We start from the raw sequence: 17,394 nt of genomic DNA, 5'->3' as shown, positions 1-17,394 counted from the left end.
AGTGATAAACTAAGAGCATGATACTGCTTACCTTCCTACCTGCTAGTTAGGATGTGTCTGGGAGGTGAAAGAAATCTGCTTCTGAGGTTGACCTGGAAAAGGTTAGAGGAGATTTGACTTTAGCCTTTCTATTTTAATGTCACTGTTGAATGTGTGTAAATCACCTACCTTGAGAAGGGCAGAAGAGGAGTGAGGAGAGAAGTTGGTAGTGACTGAGTCAGTCATTAGATGATTTTAACCTCCTGATTTAGGAGTCAAATTAGGGACATAGAGCATTCCATGGATCCAGTGAGAATCTCCTTTATTTAAATAAAATGTTTCAGCAGCAGCAAGACATAGATGAGACAGCTGATTTTCTTTCCCAGTTCCGGCTTGCTGATTTAAATTCTGAAATACTGATTAAAATGTGGCAAACATTTCTTCCTTCAGTAGCAATATATTCAAGTAAAAAGCAGATAAATATTGAGGAAAAAGTTTCAACTTTGGTCCTTTAGAAAGGATGGTTTTAAAGCTGACAGAATATTCTTTACAGAAAAATAGAACACCCCCTCCATAGGGCAGGGTAAATTCTGCAGAAAAGTATTTTCATTCTTGTTTTCACCTACCAGGGCACCAGGAATGCTCAGACTGAGAAGCATAATATTTACTAGGAAAAAAATAGTCATTGTAATGACTGAAGATACAATTTTAATATCCTCTCTTTATTATGTATTATGACTAATTGATTTTGATTTCTCTTATTAAATGTTGTCAAAAAAATCATGGCCATTAACAGAAAATATTCTTGGTGTATTCTTTTTCTATTTTGCAACCAGAAATACTTTACAGAAATTTCTTCAAGTTAGAATAATCAAGAAACGGAAGTATCTAACAGCCCCACCCATTGTGGCCAGTTTCCATGAATTCTCACAGGCATTCTTAATCATGAAGTGTTCATTAAGACTACCATGTCACAACTGAAGGTATTAATTAATAAATAATTGTATATCTTTTCTTTAAGCTGGCTGGATGGAACTCCAGTAACCTATGTGGCCTGGGCTCCTAATGAACCCAACTTTGCAAATAATGAGGAAAATTGTGTGGTAATGCTGTCAGAGCATGGTAAGTGTCAATACAAAACTCTTGTATTTTATTTGTCTCTGCTTGGATTATAACTGATGCTATCAAACCTCTGCTGTCAACTGTCACACAGTCTTTGGTAGATGTTTTCTGCAATTTCTTTCCTGTGACAAACCAACACAATGCAGTAACTCTTCCGAGTCATTGGACCACCAGCCATGGAAGAGTCTATGTCCTTAGAATGGGGAGATTTCAGTGCCATGAGTAATTTAAAGCAGATGTTTCTGGGTTTGTAAGATTGATACTGTACCATTTTACAGGGCTTTTCACTACTTCTTTTAGTAATAATTTGAGTAGTTTATCTTCTCTAGCATGAACTTAAGAAAACATTTATAGCAGCTACAGGAAACAGGAGTTGAAGATACACTTCAATGAGGAAAAAAAGAAATAGATCTAATGTCCTAAGATATGTTTACAAGTACAATGAAATGCAAATTTCTTGCAAATCCTAGAGCTTTATTTCCTCTCAAGTCTATTTCTGTAATTCGACTGAGGCTAATGGGAATTTAGTATACACATATTGATCTCTCAGTTTATGTTTTACAAAGAATTCATGCAGCATGTTTGAAAACTGTATTGTGCCATTAGATTGATCTGGTGTTTCCTATCTTATCCATTTTCTTTTCAAATTTGCTTACTGGTGTCTTTCCCCTGCTGTCTGCAAGGTGATGCCAGAGCTCAAAAAAACCCCCATAAACAGGTATAGACATTGTGGAGACAGCCCTGAACAAGGAGCGAATGGGTCAGGGAGTTCAAATTAACTACAAGGGGCTACAGTGCTGTTATTATTAGAGCTTATTTGAAGGTGCCATGGTACCATGAAGGTACTTTGTTGTCAGATCAAACTGTAGTCCAAAATACAAAATAGAGAAAATTGTGTTTCTTAAAAGAAAAAGTGATAAATTATTATTACTAAATATTATATACTATAACATCTTGAATTTCGTATTTTTTGCTTTTTCATTAGGGATGTGGAATGACATTAGCTGTAGTTCTGCCAATAATTTTATATGTGAAAAACATAACAGTTCTATTAATTCAACATTACTTTCTCCGTTGCCTCCCGGAGGATGTCCAGAAAGTTGGATTTTTTTTAACAACAAGGTACGTCAACAAATATCTTCAGTAAATTGTGTAAAGCAGCAGAACTGAAAAGAAAATCCTAAAAAAAATCTCAATTTTCTTCATGAATATAAAGTAAATCTGGAGACTAATTACTTAGTCAAAATGTGCAGACTGGATGTCTGGGCTTTTTTTTTAGATGACTATATACATTTAACTTTGCAGAGAAATACAGTAAAAGTAGATGTATGCTGAATATATTTTAGAGAGCATAGTTTATGCAGGCTTGCAATTCACTGTTACTGCCTGAGAAAACCTCTCCTCTTTTCATGTACATTATTTTGTTTAGAAAAGCGAGTTTATAATGGTAAATCTTGTAAAAAAGGTATAAAGGTTTACAAAGAATGTATTTGAGCAATCCCTTCAGCCTGTAGGAGTTCACAAAGCCTGAATTCAGAAAGATGATACCCAACTACAATTGTTTTGAGTACAGCTTTGCATTCAGACACAGTCTGGAAGTCCTCATTGCTGTAAGAGAAGAGATTGTACCAATCTGAGTTGAAGTTCCATCTACCTAAGGCTATTTTGTCTACTTTATGTACACTGCATTGCTATTAAATCCTCAGAATGTTAGGTCAATGTGCCAAAGGATATTTCATTCCCTTTGGCAGGATGAACAGTTGTAACCACAGTCATCAGAAGGGGGACAAAGCAGAGCAGAGATTATTCCCTGCAGCTGCGTCACCCAAAGCCACATTTTCTTGGTTTCAAATGATGCCTCTATTACTGCAGGAAGAAGGCAGATGAAAATGTGAAAAGTGATTATGTACTTGACCTCATTACAATCAGTTCATTTGATACCAGAGTCCCAGATTACACTTTGTGCAATGAGTGGGGATAAGTGTATGCCTGGGTAGACATCCAGACTCTCTGCTCTTGAGCTCTGTCACTCATTCCAGCCCTGATTTCTCTTTCTGCAGAAGAGTACACCTTAGAGCTAATTGATAATATTCACGTACAATAGTTCAGGTCTTTGCTAGTTTGAAAAAAGTGCTTGATTTTTCCAGTGTTTCAAAGTATTTGCTTCCAATATAACAAGAAATCGCACCTGGCATGCTGCAAGAGATGTTTGCTTCAATTTGGGAGGAAATCTGGCTGCTATACAAAATGAACAAGTGCAAGGTATGTATATGGGCTGTACTGAAAGAAAAGAAAATCTCAATTTTTCACTAAAGAAACTGCTGTACTCTCCAATATAGAATATGGGATTACCTGATGAAAGTTGCTTATTAGCCAGGTCCTTCCATGGTTTTAACTTCAAACTGCAAAGCAAAAGCTAAAATTATTTCATATAAGAAATAAAATTTGTTTCTAATTCTTTCAGCTGCTTTGTTTTCATGAAACTTCCAGTGTGTTCTGAGGGTGGTTACACAGATCTCTTATAATGAAAGAAGTCTGCATTTCCTGTCTCTATGACTGGCAGTAGGATTTTATGAAACCCTATGTGTGGATACACAGTGGGGAAAGGATTCTTATCTAAACTTTTAATTAGCAGCAAATGGGCTATGTAGTGGAAAATGTTATCCTTTTATTATGTCCCCCACTCTGGGCTTTTGTATATTTTTCCCTCTTTTTCCTTAATGTGAAATCTTTGCTTCTCTCCAGCTTTCCTTTTCTATCATTTGAAGTATGCCACAACTAATGTTTGGATTGGGATGAATGATATCAACAGTGAGTCCACCTTTCTCTGGACGGATGGAAGCACTGTTTCCTACACCAACTGGGCTACTGGTGCACCAGAAAAGCAACAAAGCTACTTTGACTATTATGAGTTTGAAAAAGTGACAGATGATGCTCTGGAGGTACAGAAAATTAAAGTAACCTGTATACCTTAGGCAGCTAGTTGATTTTCCTAGAAGAAAAGTTACAGCAGCAATAATAGAATGCTGAAACAAGTCCTTTTGTAAGCACAATAGGGTTTAGCAAATCATCTGATAATGATTCCAAATACACCCAAAAGTTTGGCAAAAGTTCTGTAGGAGAGGGATTTTGAGCCTTCCATCTGAACTATTGCAAAAAAGAGGTCTGTAAAAGAAACTTGGAGAAACTTATATCAGTTCCTCCCCAAACTGCATTAATGCAAATACTAAAGCTGGAACACCAAACACAGAGAAGGTATGATAAACCAAAATAAAGATTTTTGATGCAACAGTAATTTGGCTGTGTATATGTCCCACTCCTGGCTAATGTGCTGCCACACTACTCATGGTACAAATTGATATCTTCAGTGAGATTACTATTTTTTTTTGCTGAAACTCAGCCTCTTTTCCAAAGATGGCAATTTCTGAGGAAATGATTGGCCGTTATTCACCCAAGATTTTTAACATCTACTATGAGTCAACTTGCTGATGACTAAAACTTATTTAATTCAGAATAAAGGAGAAACTTGGACCACATGCCAAAAGACTGCCATGGCAAATCTTGAAATCAGAGGCGTCATGAAGGAAATACTGGAGCAATTAAACATAAGGAAGTTTAGAGAAAATACTTTGTTCCATCTGATAATGGTAACTTGATAATGACTATAAAAAAAACAGCAAAGAGCATCTGCTTTCTGCAAGAGAGTCAGCTTCAGTTAGACTAGTGTAGGCTAGAGCTTCTAATAGTAGTTCTTATACTGTTTTTGTCATTGATAAAAATGTTTTGAAGCAGATCTACGTGGCTGTGTATCAGAACTGAGAAGATTTGTTATAGGTACCTTAGTAATTTATACAGTCATTATAGAGTTCTTAATTAAACTGGTAAAATGGGTTTTAATTGACTTCTTTCAGACCTTAATTGGCACCAGTGGAAGCCTGGTTCAAATTTAAGGGGTCACTAATAAATAGCAGGTCAAGCTGCTTGGCACAAACCTAGGAAATTTGAAATAATTTCACAGATGTTCAATGAGCTCTTCTCCTCTTTGCCATCAGGCCTGCAATAGCAGTACAGGAGCTTCAGCTCACCCCCTCCTCATTGCTTTTTGTAATGGCTATGCCTCTTCCCCTCCTCTTCAGACAGATTGTGTCTTCATCATGAAGTCAGATGGGAAGTGGAGAGATGATAGCTGTGACAACAAAAGAGGCTATGTGTGCCAGATGGATTCATGTGAGTTCTGTTCAACCCAGCCTCCTAAGGAGAAAGGATGCCCTGGTTAGATAAGATGAACTCGATGTGATTTTTTCCAACTTGGAGTCTCATTCTGCATTTCAGACTTTCAGACCTCTATCAGTGTTAAGCCAGTGCTATGTTTAATGTATAATTTGTTTCACAGAAATTGCTGAAGAGGAACCACTATCTTAATTGGGGTTTTGTACCTAATTGTGAATAATACTAGAGAATAATAAATTAAAAGTTTATTTTTTTTTTCTCAGTGAAGTATAAGAGGTTTAGGCATCCTGCCTAAGTGCAGTATAAATCACGTTCTTACGGTGATCTTCCCATTCCCTTGGACGAATCTAAGCAGAGCATTTAATCCTTCTCACTATTTTTACTGAATGTTACATGATGTCAATCAAAATATACAGCTTCTTGGATGTGTCATTATTGTAGAAGAATATTGTTAATTTTTTTACACCAAAATGTGTAATGAATGTTGTCTCTTCTCCTGTAGAATACTTTAATACAAATCCCAGCTGCCTAAGCATATAACAGGAGTAGAGAAGGCAAAGCACAGATAACAAAACAAATTTGCCTCAGCTTTATTAAAGTAGAAATTATTCCCTCATCCTGCACTGCAGTCAGTTCCTGCAGCCTGTTCACTCTCAGCATGGCTAACATGCTTGTAAGAAGTCCCCCTCCTTGTACAGAAAATATATAGTTTTATGGAGACATTTTAAATTTTCTTCATCCCAGTTCTAGATCTTCTGAATACATTAGCAATCAGAAGGGTGGAAATATATACTGCCTGACTCAAACGTGTAGGCAACATTCTGGCAGCCCTTACAGACAGGCCAACAACTTGGAGTTAACAGAGTGGTGTTAATTAGCATCAGGCCTCAAAGTCTTAGGCTGAGACTACAGATTGCAACAGTTAATGCCTTAAATGCCTCATCCTAAGTCCTATCCACCAGTGATCAGAAATGAATGGATACTCAGATATTCAGACTTAGTCAAATAACTTAAAGCACAGAATTAGGAGTCTTAGTCTGGACCAGTCAAGTCTATAGCAAGTATACTCCAGAGCATCCAGGATTTCACTCTTCTTATTGTATTAACAAATTTGCTCCATGTCTTGATAGTGGTTTTTGGCCCTATTTTTGGGGTTGGGGAGGTTTTATTTGGTTGGTTTGTTTGTTTTAGTTTTGGTTTTTGTTGTTTTGTTTTGTTCATCAGCTTAAAAAAAGATTTTGACTTATTGACTAGGACCTTTTACCAATTTTTTAATGGCTTGCATGCTACAGAAGAGCAGTATGTTGTAGATTCATCCATTCAGTTTTTCCTCTATAGTTCCCTCACATCCTGAAGTACCAACAACAAATCCAGCCTCTGGCTTTACTCGTTATGGTGACAGTAGCTATTCAGTCATTTCATCTGAAATGCAATGGGAAGAGGCCAGAAGAAACTGTCAAGACAAATCTGGGGAACTTGCCAGCATTTCAGATGCCTACATCCATTCATTTTTGTGGATCCAGATGCTGAAATGTGGAAAACCCGTATGGATTGGTCTTAACAGCAATATGGTAGGTGCTGGATAGATGGAAGGGGCAGGTGCTCAGGGAACTTTCCTGCTCTAATAGTCCTCTGGATGACCAGTTTAGGGCAGTACAACAACTGTATTCTGCATTACTTCACTGTGTAAGTGCACAAAAATCTAGGGGTGCTGTAAGAATTAATCAAGGGTGTTCATCCACTAAAAGGAGTGAAGAATCACATAAAAGGTTACACAAGAAGCAAAAGATGAAAGTAGAAAGTTCTAGAAACAGTAAAAGAAGTCAATCTGCAGACTGAGAGTCAGAAAGTGCAGCTGTCATGAAGTGACTGTTGGCCGTCCTGAAAGTCAAACATCCTGCTATACAGAGGGACTCTTGGAGCTATTATTGTACTAATAGAAGTTACTGTGAGTATTAGGGAGACATTTTAAGATTTAAGTTGACTGTTTAATGTTTAATGTCAAGTAATCTTTATGCACAAATAGCTCCCAATTTTAATTTAAATAAAGCAGAGTAGAGTGGACAAATTCTCTGTAATTGCTTCTCTTGATGTAGGATTTACTAAATGACTTAAGATGGCCTCTTTTGACTTTCTTGCTGTATTGTAGAAGTTTGTTACTTCAGAAAAACCCTCGCAAAAGCAATGCAGTGTTGAACACTGTTCATATGTAGTTCTTGTGTAACTCAAATTGTCCAGTGGCATTGCTTAGAACAGTGAATGGGGTTAAAAAAATGGCACTTTAAAAAAAAACCAAACCCAAATGGACATATTTATACTAAATATTCAGATCTATATTTACATCTATATAATATTATAAATGTATGTAGTGTATTAATATAATCATGCATATTATAATATAAAATATATTAATATTAATATTTTATTTATATTATATTAATTTATATTTGTATTTATACTAGATTTATGTGACAGAAATTTTTATGTAAAGAAAAAGAAATCTATTGCCAGAATTTCTTTGTTTTCAGACTGGTGGCTATGACAAATGGACCAATAACTGGAAAACCATGTACACAAAATGGGCAGCAGGGGAACCAAAAGAGAATAGTGCTTGTGTTTACCTCGATCTTGATGGTACTTGGAAAACAGCATCTTGCAATGAAAGCTACTTTTCAGTTTGCATGATCTCAGACGGTAAGCAAAGGCATGTAACAATTTTAAAGATACATTCCTAATTCCACGAGCCTGCCTAATCTTGAAGACTTTGCTCTAGATTGGGCTACCCTTGCAGAGGACTATGCTTCAGGGTAGCACCTACCTCCCAGCAGAATGTGGATGTTTACTATTGGATGATGTATTAATTTAGACACAGGAAAGACTCTTGTGCAAATCTGTGTGGCTGCATTGCTGGCATGGTAAAACTGTTTCCATAAGAGGAAATTCTGTCTTCAAGGTATATCTTGCTCCTTACAAGACATGATCATAATCACATGAGTCTGTGTGTCATATAAGTAGGTGTTGGTTTTGTGCACTGACTGCATGAACTTCAGCTGGAGAAGCTCACACAGGAGTGTCACAGTGAGCCGAAACACAAGCAGGAGTTTCACTTCCATTCACTATTGCTAGAGATAAACTGTAAGAGCCTTGGCAATGTGAACGTTACTTTAACTCTCTGCAGATATATGCAGAGGCATGTTTGCATCTAGATTTTGTAGAATCATGCTGTTTTCCCTCTATGTTTTAAGGCTGCATACATTTGGTCTGCTTATGTAGTGTAAGAACTACAGATCCATCAAAGTGAATTGGAGTTGCGCCCGTGATCAGAAACAGTCTGATTTGGCAGAGGCATGCTTCACTGATGGCTTTCTTTTCTTCTGTAAAATGAAAACATGAAGAGACCAAGCAGCCAGACAACGTGGGACCCTGGCATTAATGATTCATTACCCTGCAACAGCTTTCTGTGTTGTGATAATGCAACTTTGAGATTTGTATCATCTCTCAGGGTTTGCTTTCCTCACAGTACTGCCAAAGCAGTTAGTTGGATGTTGCAGGATGCAATTTGATGTCCTGAGAAATGTGATTTGAGAAACAAGATGTTTCACACTTTTGAGTGCTTAGCTCTCCCTGTTGTCTGGATTGGGGGAATGTGGGAATAGTAATGAGTAGATGTCCAGACAGATAAAGCTGGGTGAGAATAATCCCACACTATTTACACACATATCATAGAATCATAGATGACTCACAATGCAATAGCAATTTCATATCATATGGCTTTTTTAGAGATAGCTCCTACTGACCCTGCTGAGCTGCCTGGAGACTGTCCTGAAGCAGGTGAACTTCAAGCTTGGATCCCTTACCATGATCACTGCTACTATCTTGAAGCATCAGCTGGGAGAACCTGGGCACTGGCCTCCCTCGAGTGTGCTCACTTAGGTGAGAGCCTTCATCACCAATTAAAAAGATTTGTACCAATGTTTATACAAGACTAACATAAAAATGTAAAGTTATTGATTTAAAAAAATAGCAATATTTTAACCTACTAAGCTGTTCTAAGGCTGGCACAATGAAAATAAGCTGACACGAGTGAGTTTGTGCAGCCTTCTGTCCTCTCAAGTTTACAGATTCCTTGTGTATGACTTCCCCATCAGCTTCTGGCTTGTGGGATGCCATCTTGGGGCAGGATTGACCTCCAGGTCATTGTTTTCTGCAAGAAGCAGTGGATAGACCAACCGAGCAGCATTAACACTGCCAGAAGCTGTTGTTTGTAAAGACTAAAAAGAGGAGGTCATTACAGTCATTGCTCAAGTAGGTTAATGTTATTTGCTGTTAATGCCTTTCAGGAGCTACTTTGGTTTCAGTAGAAAACATAGATGAATCTCACTTTCTGACTCATAAAATTCAACCACTTGGAAATAAAGTAGGAGGCTTTTGGATTGGACTTTACAAGAATGTGGAAGGTATGTCTAAATTACAATTTTTAATGGAAAAATGCATTACTAATATGAGAAAATTGAGGATTACTGTACTTTCACAAAAAATAGGTTTTCTGCTGAGGAGTGGCTTACTCTAGATATTTAAAGTAGATTGCTGAGCTGAGGAGTTAACATATTAATGAATAGATACATTTTAATATTTTTTTTTACTCTGCGAGTTGCTCTGTAGGCCAGTGGTTGTGGCTAGATAATGCTGTCCTGGACTTTGTTAACTGGGAGGAGAAAGAGTTCAGTGAGGAGCATCAGTGTGTGGAAATAACTGCACCATCTGGCTATTGGGACAAAAGTGATTGCTCTGCTGAAAAAGGATTTATCTGCAAAAAACCCAAAGGTAAGTCCTCAATGTGTCAGCCCTTAGTTACTAGTAATTGTTATAGCCCTTCACCATAGGTCTGGAACTAATTCCTGGCAGTTTTGTTTGGCATATCCCATTTCTCTAACCATTTGTAGCTGCCTGTTTTTGCAGACTGCAAGCTCTCCACATCACTGTCTGCAGTCACATGGAAATATAGTAACATCCTGTACAGCCTAGGCTGAGAATGAAACTTTCAGAAACGTTTGAGTACCTAACACAGGCATTGATATGACACCTGTCAAACACCTGCACAAGGGTATGACTATTCCAAGAACTGATTATTGTAACAGTTATTATACCCTTGCAAGGCGGAACCAATGTGAGTTACCAATCTCCTTCTAGCTTGTTATTCTCAGAAAATATATTACATCCCAATATACCAAACTGGTTTCATGTTGGCCCTGATTCAGCAATGCCTACAGGAGATTAAAAGGTCACCTGTTTGTATTGTAATAATGATATGAGGAACACTTCCCTTCTGAATGAAAACTTCAAGTCATTAGAGAAGTTGTCTTATCAGCATTTGTGAAAAATTTCACACAATACTGTACATACCAGACTATGCTTCAGAGCACGAATTATTCCCTAGTGGAGATACAAAGGCAATTGTCTGCAAGAAAGCAGTATCATTTTATTCTTCTAACTTAGATGTTAAAAGTCAATCTATCTAACCCAAAAAAATGGTAGGTAGCCATTGTTAAACCTTTGCACTTTCTTTTGTAGTAGCTGTGATATCAGCTTTAATTTTCCAGCTTTTGCATTGTGCACTGTTCCCAGTGAATCATGGGTAGCATCCCTGTCCTATGTTGAAACCAACCCTTCCCCCCCAAAAAAATAAGCAAAAAGGTAAAGGCTGGCTGTAAAGCCAGTTTAAAGATTCTATTATTTGGATTTAAAAAAAAAATATTACAGTGCTAAAGACATCTTAAAACATGGTAGGTGGTGAAAAAAATAACTGAAAATTTAGGGTTAGCATTTACTCATTTTCCAAGTAGTCTTTAATTAGAAAAAGATGCTGAATTTTAACCAAGAAATAATTGTCTCTCATGTACCATTAATTTCTGTGCTTAAATCAGCACACGCCCGTGGCAGTAAATCAGTTAATCCCTATTTAGACTTACTAAAAGACTTACTAAAAACATCTGAATTACATTCCATCCTACATAGTGCTAAATTAATAAGGAATCTCTAAAGTTCATCCATTGAATCATGCAGTGCCCCCATATGTACTAGTTCCTGCCTTAGTAGGGATTACTGTTGTTTTGTATCTATTTTGCATTCTGCTTTGTTTTCACTTTACATTTTGCCTTTATAAATTTTGCTCTGGGTATCAAGAGTGTTTGCAAATTGTAATGTAGAAGAGCCAAGAGGAGAAATGTTTCCATGATAATTTAGAAATCTTTAATTCTTTGTGTATAATTCTTCATTTCCGAGTGTCAAACTGAGTTTTTTTGCACTTCTTCAACAGCAACAAAACAGTTATAAAGGTCTTTTATTTTTGTCTGTCTCTATCTTACACAGAGGTGAATAGGAAGGTTACTCATGTGATTCAGTAGATGTTTTCTTGGGAAGACGTTTAGGAATCAAACATTTTGTAACAGCTAGACATGCAGATCTTCTCAAAATGTGCCATGTAAAACTAATCTCCAGAGTGTATATCATGTTCTTAGTAGATTAAAATTAATATTTCAGGAAAAATGTGAAAGGAATTTTGAATTAACATAGAAGAGTAAGTATTTTTATGGTGGTAATATAAAAACAATATAAAGTTTCAAAAGTGGATGAAGTAATATTAAGTAGGAAGATGAAAGCTTAGCTTCAATTTGTTGCCTTTTGTAGCAGACATGTATGTTACTAATGCAAAGGTAGAACTTCAGGGGTTTTGTTCCTGTACTATTTTTGCAAACAGTCAAACATATGAATTTTAATAAAGTGTCATATGATTTCTCTCTGATGTTCATTGAAGTTGCGCCAAATGCGAGTCCTATAAAACAAAAAAGGTAAGAGCTTTCATAAGAACATAAAAATCTAAATAGAGGAAAAACTTACAATGACTTTTCCTGAACCACTCTCTTTTAGACAACAAGTCCTACTGAGGGATGTGCAGTTATCAATCCCTTGAGGTAACCCCACGGTGCTTTCACACACATTAGAACACTCACCTGTCCTTGGCCAAAGGGACTGCTGCAGGGCTAACCCTGAGCTGGCAAGCTCAGCAGTGACCAGACTTGAGAAGAACTTTGAGAACAGCTGCAGAGTGCTTTAACTAAACTGTTGGAAACTATGTAGATGTATATGAAAGTCTCTTCCAAAGATATCACTGTAGATCATGTAACAAAAATATTGTAAAACTAATTTCCAATAATTAGCATCCCATAACCAACTAAGGCATATGTTCTCATTAAATTCTTACAAGCATCCCTTACATGAATTGTACATCACTGTACTCCAGATCCACTAAAACCATATTAGGTCTAGAAACAGAGACTTGACTACTGATTAGCAACAATTCAGGGCACAGATTTTCAGCCTTCCAAGTTGAGGAAGGAGAAGACATCTCTTTCAGGCTTTTCATGTTGTATGTAGAAATAAATACTACTATGGTTTCTCACAATTATATGGATTCGTTTCAGGCAAGAAAAAGAATGAAGAGACTCACCCACCTGTTCATGTCTCTATTTGGCCACTCATTTTCCTGGCTGCCTTAACTGTTTTTGGAGCTGGCATGGCAGCCTATTTCTACAAAAGAAAAAGACAAAACCAGCTCTCCACAGATTCTGGCAATGAAACGCTATTAAACTGATGTCTTGGTGACTGAACAATTGGTGAGAATGGGTCCTGTGGTATGTTACTTTGAGCAGCAAGTTACCCGCTGAAATTAAAGGATGTATCTGTTAAAAGTCTCTATTGAGATCTTAAGTGAGATCTAGTGTAATTTTCTAAATCACTTTCCTCTTTTTGTACTGATTTTTTTTATCATGCATGTTTACAAAATCAGAATTAGAGTTTGATGTTATAATTTTGTAATGGTCAAGATGTTCTGAAGTGCCTTAGTAAGGATGGTCATGCAAAAAAAACTTGTCAAAAACAATTACATGTACTGAAAAAGGACTATGAAAGTCAACTAGCGAGAATAAATGAAAGTCAACTAGTGAGAATAAATAAATTTATGTAATAAATAAATAAATTTCAATAAAGTGTAAATGCCATTTAGAACTGCATTACTGTGATATTGTGGATACTAAAATCTCAAAAATCAGAAGTTATCTAACTCTTTTGAAAACTTGAACTCATTTAACCCCACAAACTTCACTGCATCAGACCAGTACTTTCATTGCTCCTTCTGGCTAAATCCTATTACACTTCTAAAACTGCTTCATATTCTTTTCTCAGAAAACTTTGGGACAGAAAACCTTGTCATGTTCATTTTCTGCTATGGAAAACACAATTCATGTCAGTAAAGAACATTAAGACCAGATATAGGTTGTAATTATTTTTTAATTCAATAATGTGATTTTTAACTGTATTATATTCACTTACATGAATTAAAATATTCTTATCCTGACATTCTTGCTTCTTTTTGTTAATGTTTCAAAATGAATAAATAAATAAGTTTTCTATTAGTATAATTTTCAGCTTCAGCATTCCCTGTGAATCAAGTGAGGGGAAAGGGGAAGGGGGGTGCTCCTGTCAGTACAATAACTCTTTTTTCAATAACAAGGAGGGCATCTCTCCTCACCACTTTGAATTCAGCTTGAATAAACACCAACTTCCCATTTTTAAATGCAAGAAAAAGGAACTGAAAACTAAGGAATGCAGCAGATGGTTCTGTACTAGAAATCTGCAAGAGACTAAATTTTAGATGTCAGAAAAACAGTAGTAAGCACTACAAGCTAGCTTTTAAGTGAGTTGTAAATACAATTAAGAAACTAAGCACTTCATGAGAAAGAGTGCTTAGCAGATATCTGCAGGGAACAACCTGCCTTCCCCAGGCTGCACTGAGTCTACTGAGCAAGCTGGAAAGTTGGGAAAAGAAAAAAAAATTTAAAAAGTCCAACTAATGAAATTGCTTTCCTAAGCACCGAACTCCAGTTTTCTTGGTGTAAATACAAGCAAGAGTGTTGGACACTGCTGAGGGTTATTGCACAGTGGTTATGCAGCACATAAGATACTGACCCAAAAAAGTTTGCAACTGGCATGGAGCTGATTGGTCCTGCCAAAGGGGGACCTCTGAAGTACTCAATTCCTCTTTTAGCCTACCCCAGTGTCTGCATTAATCTTTCTCCACCACTGTAGCCTGGATGAATCCTCACAAGTATCCATTTACATGAGAGGAAGGAGAAAGCCCAGTTTGAACTAGACCCAGGCTGGCACTTAGTGAGACAAATGAGAGAACTGGGCAGGAATTGTATCCTCCAGGGATTTTCCCTTGAGATTTCTTTTGTCAGAGCAATTTCATTTTGTTATTTTAGATGTACCTGAAATATAGTTTCACTTAAAAAACTCAGCTTCTCTTTGAGCCCCACCACATTGGTGCTTTGGCACCATTCAGCTCCATGACTTAGAGCTACCCTTGCAAGCCTTGCTCATGCTAAGCCCTCCCTTAATGTGACCTGCAAATAAAATATTCATTATTAAATAATCCATTCAATTCCTAATTTTGCTGTAAGTCTTTTTTTAGAAACAAGCAACAATAGTTGCTCCTCCTATGGCATCTACTGTTCAGCTTCTATATATATCTCTCTACTTTCTATTTCACTTCTTGATTTTTTCAATTTTGTTATCACAACTTCTTTTCATTTCACTGATGTAAATAAACAGAAAGCATAGCAGGACTTGTGAACATTTGCAGTAGGGCTTTGCATCATATTTGTAAAAAACTGGCATGCCAATACAAGTCCTCAGATGAGCATTTTGCTTGCAGGTTAAAAGGAGCTTTTCCAATTTAGCTTGTCCTTGGGTTTGTCCTGAAACAGCCTCATTAGGAATTTCTCAGATAGATTTGGGATTTCTCATCCTTTTACTTGGTAAGGTATTAAAGAATTCCAGGCAAAAGTTTCCTTTCTATTACAGGGAAACTTACCACTAGACTACCGTGCTGAATATCTTCACTTATTTCAGTCTTTGACAAGCAATTATGAACAGCCCAGCCCCAAATTGGGATCAAATAAGGCAGTGTAATGATGCTAAATTTGCCTCAAAGTGAGCAAGAACTCATAATGCACTGAAAACTGCAGTTTCTGTAAAATTTGCTGTCTTTCTTCTACATAAATAGTGCAATGTCACAATTGTACTAGAATTCTGTCTCTGTTTCTGAGATGTTAAAAATGAGAGTTTTGATTAATGATTTTTCACTGGAGATTTCTCATCCCCAGTTCTCAAGTTGCTTTTCCAGGTCTGTCCTGTGTAGCACTCCAACAACTAACCTGTATTAATATTAACAATATCACAGAAGATGACAAAGATCTTCACCTCTACTTACATGGATGGAGACTTCAGTTTTGGAAGGGACTTGCTGTCCAAAGAGAGCAGTGTTTACAGTGTGCACTCTGGCTATTTCAAAATACCATGTGACAGGACATTTCCTTATTTAGAATGGAGAGCTTTATCCATCAACCCTTTGACACAGAGGAGGACCAATTACTATCTACAGAGGGAAGGATTTTTATAGGTTGCCAATCTTCTACTCCAACCTTTAGTAGAAGAATGAGATACAAATTACATTTGCAATGAGTTTCTCCAGGTTTCTAGTTTTCCTTTTCCTCATGCAACGTTCACTACAGTCATCAGGTAAGTTTCTTGTTAATTTTGAATTAAACTAGATATGAAAATGCTTTACCTTGGGCAGCTTTACAGTTTTAATGCATAGATTGATTATTTTGTATGTTTTGTCAGATTTGATACATGATCTAAAGAGTATGTTAGGTACCCTGGCATTTCTCGATTCACAGAATAAACGGGGGGAGCGGGGGGGCGGGGGGGTGTAGAGATGATAGAAAAATTGAAGCAAAGAGAGAAGGATCTTTAAACTGGAATTTCTTTTTGTGGAAATATTAAATCAGATGGCATTGTGTGGGAGTAAAATGAAAGATGAGGGAGCATGGATCTCTTTCCATTTACCTTTCTCATCACACCAATGGTGCAGTGATCAGTTGAGGGATTTACATATCTACATGATTGCTCTGTGAGTTTCCCTTTCTGCCCCATGACATGAGGTATGAGAAGGAAGAACTGGCTCCTGCCCTCCAGCCTCACCAAAGTGGAAGAACAGTTCTACTCTGAAGATGTTTATCAGTTGTTGGGTACAGTTATAGAGAGAAATGGTAAAGCAGTAATGTGTGGAGAATTGAGTGGAGGAACGAGTTTGCATGAATCTGCGACTGAAAATCTATAACAGAAATTTTATTATAAAAGAACATTCCCATTATACTGTAATAGTTTAAAAATATGAAATGTTGTTAACCTTAAAGAATCTGAGTTCCAGATAAATATGCAAGACTTCTCCAAGTGGAAAAATGTGCAACTGAAACCTAAAATTTTCACTGTGTAAATATACTCATGACAATCTGGTCCATACATCCCTTAGCAGAAAAGACACCCTTTTTCTTTCAACAGTTAAGGAATAGATAGGGTGAAAGAGTGATTATGGATAGAGTAATCAAGCAAATAAAGCAAACTTACTGAGGTGTGCAGAAAACAAAAATGCAGTGAACTCACTCTGGTTTCAGTTCTTGTAGTTTTTCTCTCTTCAGGAACCACAATGTATCATAACTTTTCATCACAGAATTTGACTTGCCTACAGTGTATATATATATATATATATATCAAATTCTAACCACAGTATTTAAACTTCTCATTTTACTAAAACATTTTATTTAATATCTGCAGTTGCACTAAGTAGGAAATTATAATTAAAAAATATTAAAGATTGCATAAGTTCTCAATTTAGACATCTAAATATATAATAGATAGATCCATTACTAGAAAGTTTTTTCTCCCTAGTTACTTTTTTTCTCCCTAGTTACTTTTACATTACGAGGAAATGCCAATGGACAGCCTTGTGTATTCCCTTTCAAATACGAAGACAAGCAGTACAATGAGTGCACAGATGCTGGCAGGTCAGATGGGCTGCTCTGGTGTGCAACAACTGCTGATTTTGATGCTGATAAAGTGTATGGATTTTGCCCACTAATAAGTAAGTCTTGCATTTTATTA

At 36.7% G+C, this 17,394-nt stretch overlaps 1 protein-coding gene across 1 annotated transcript in view; it reads left to right on the top strand.

Annotated features, from left to right (window-relative positions):
* The window catches only part of LOC310918586 (lymphocyte antigen 75-like), a 69,153-nt gene that overhangs the window by 20,069 nt on the left and 31,690 nt on the right, over positions 1–17,394 (top strand). Inside the window, exons 19-30 of the mRNA XM_083877489.1 lie at positions 1,001–1,101; positions 2,087–2,223; positions 3,249–3,363; positions 3,847–4,043; positions 5,154–5,328; positions 6,670–6,902; positions 7,860–8,025; positions 9,112–9,264; positions 9,672–9,788; positions 9,994–10,188; positions 12,813–12,974; positions 17,201–17,374. Of these exons, the coding sequence (XP_083733615.1) occupies positions 1,001–1,101; positions 2,087–2,223; positions 3,249–3,363; positions 3,847–4,043; positions 5,154–5,328; positions 6,670–6,902; positions 7,860–8,025; positions 9,112–9,264; positions 9,672–9,788; positions 9,994–10,188; positions 12,813–12,974; positions 17,201–17,374 (1,925 nt within the window). The remainder of the gene's footprint in view (positions 1–1,000; positions 1,102–2,086; positions 2,224–3,248; positions 3,364–3,846; positions 4,044–5,153; positions 5,329–6,669; positions 6,903–7,859; positions 8,026–9,111; positions 9,265–9,671; positions 9,789–9,993; positions 10,189–12,812; positions 12,975–17,200; positions 17,375–17,394) is intronic.

Source organism: Zosterops lateralis, assembly GCF_965231275.1.
Source record: "Zosterops lateralis genome assembly, chromosome: 1".
Lineage (NCBI taxonomy): Eukaryota > Metazoa > Chordata > Aves > Passeriformes > Zosteropidae > Zosterops > Zosterops lateralis.
This window is presented reverse-complemented; position numbering and strand designations above follow the sequence as displayed.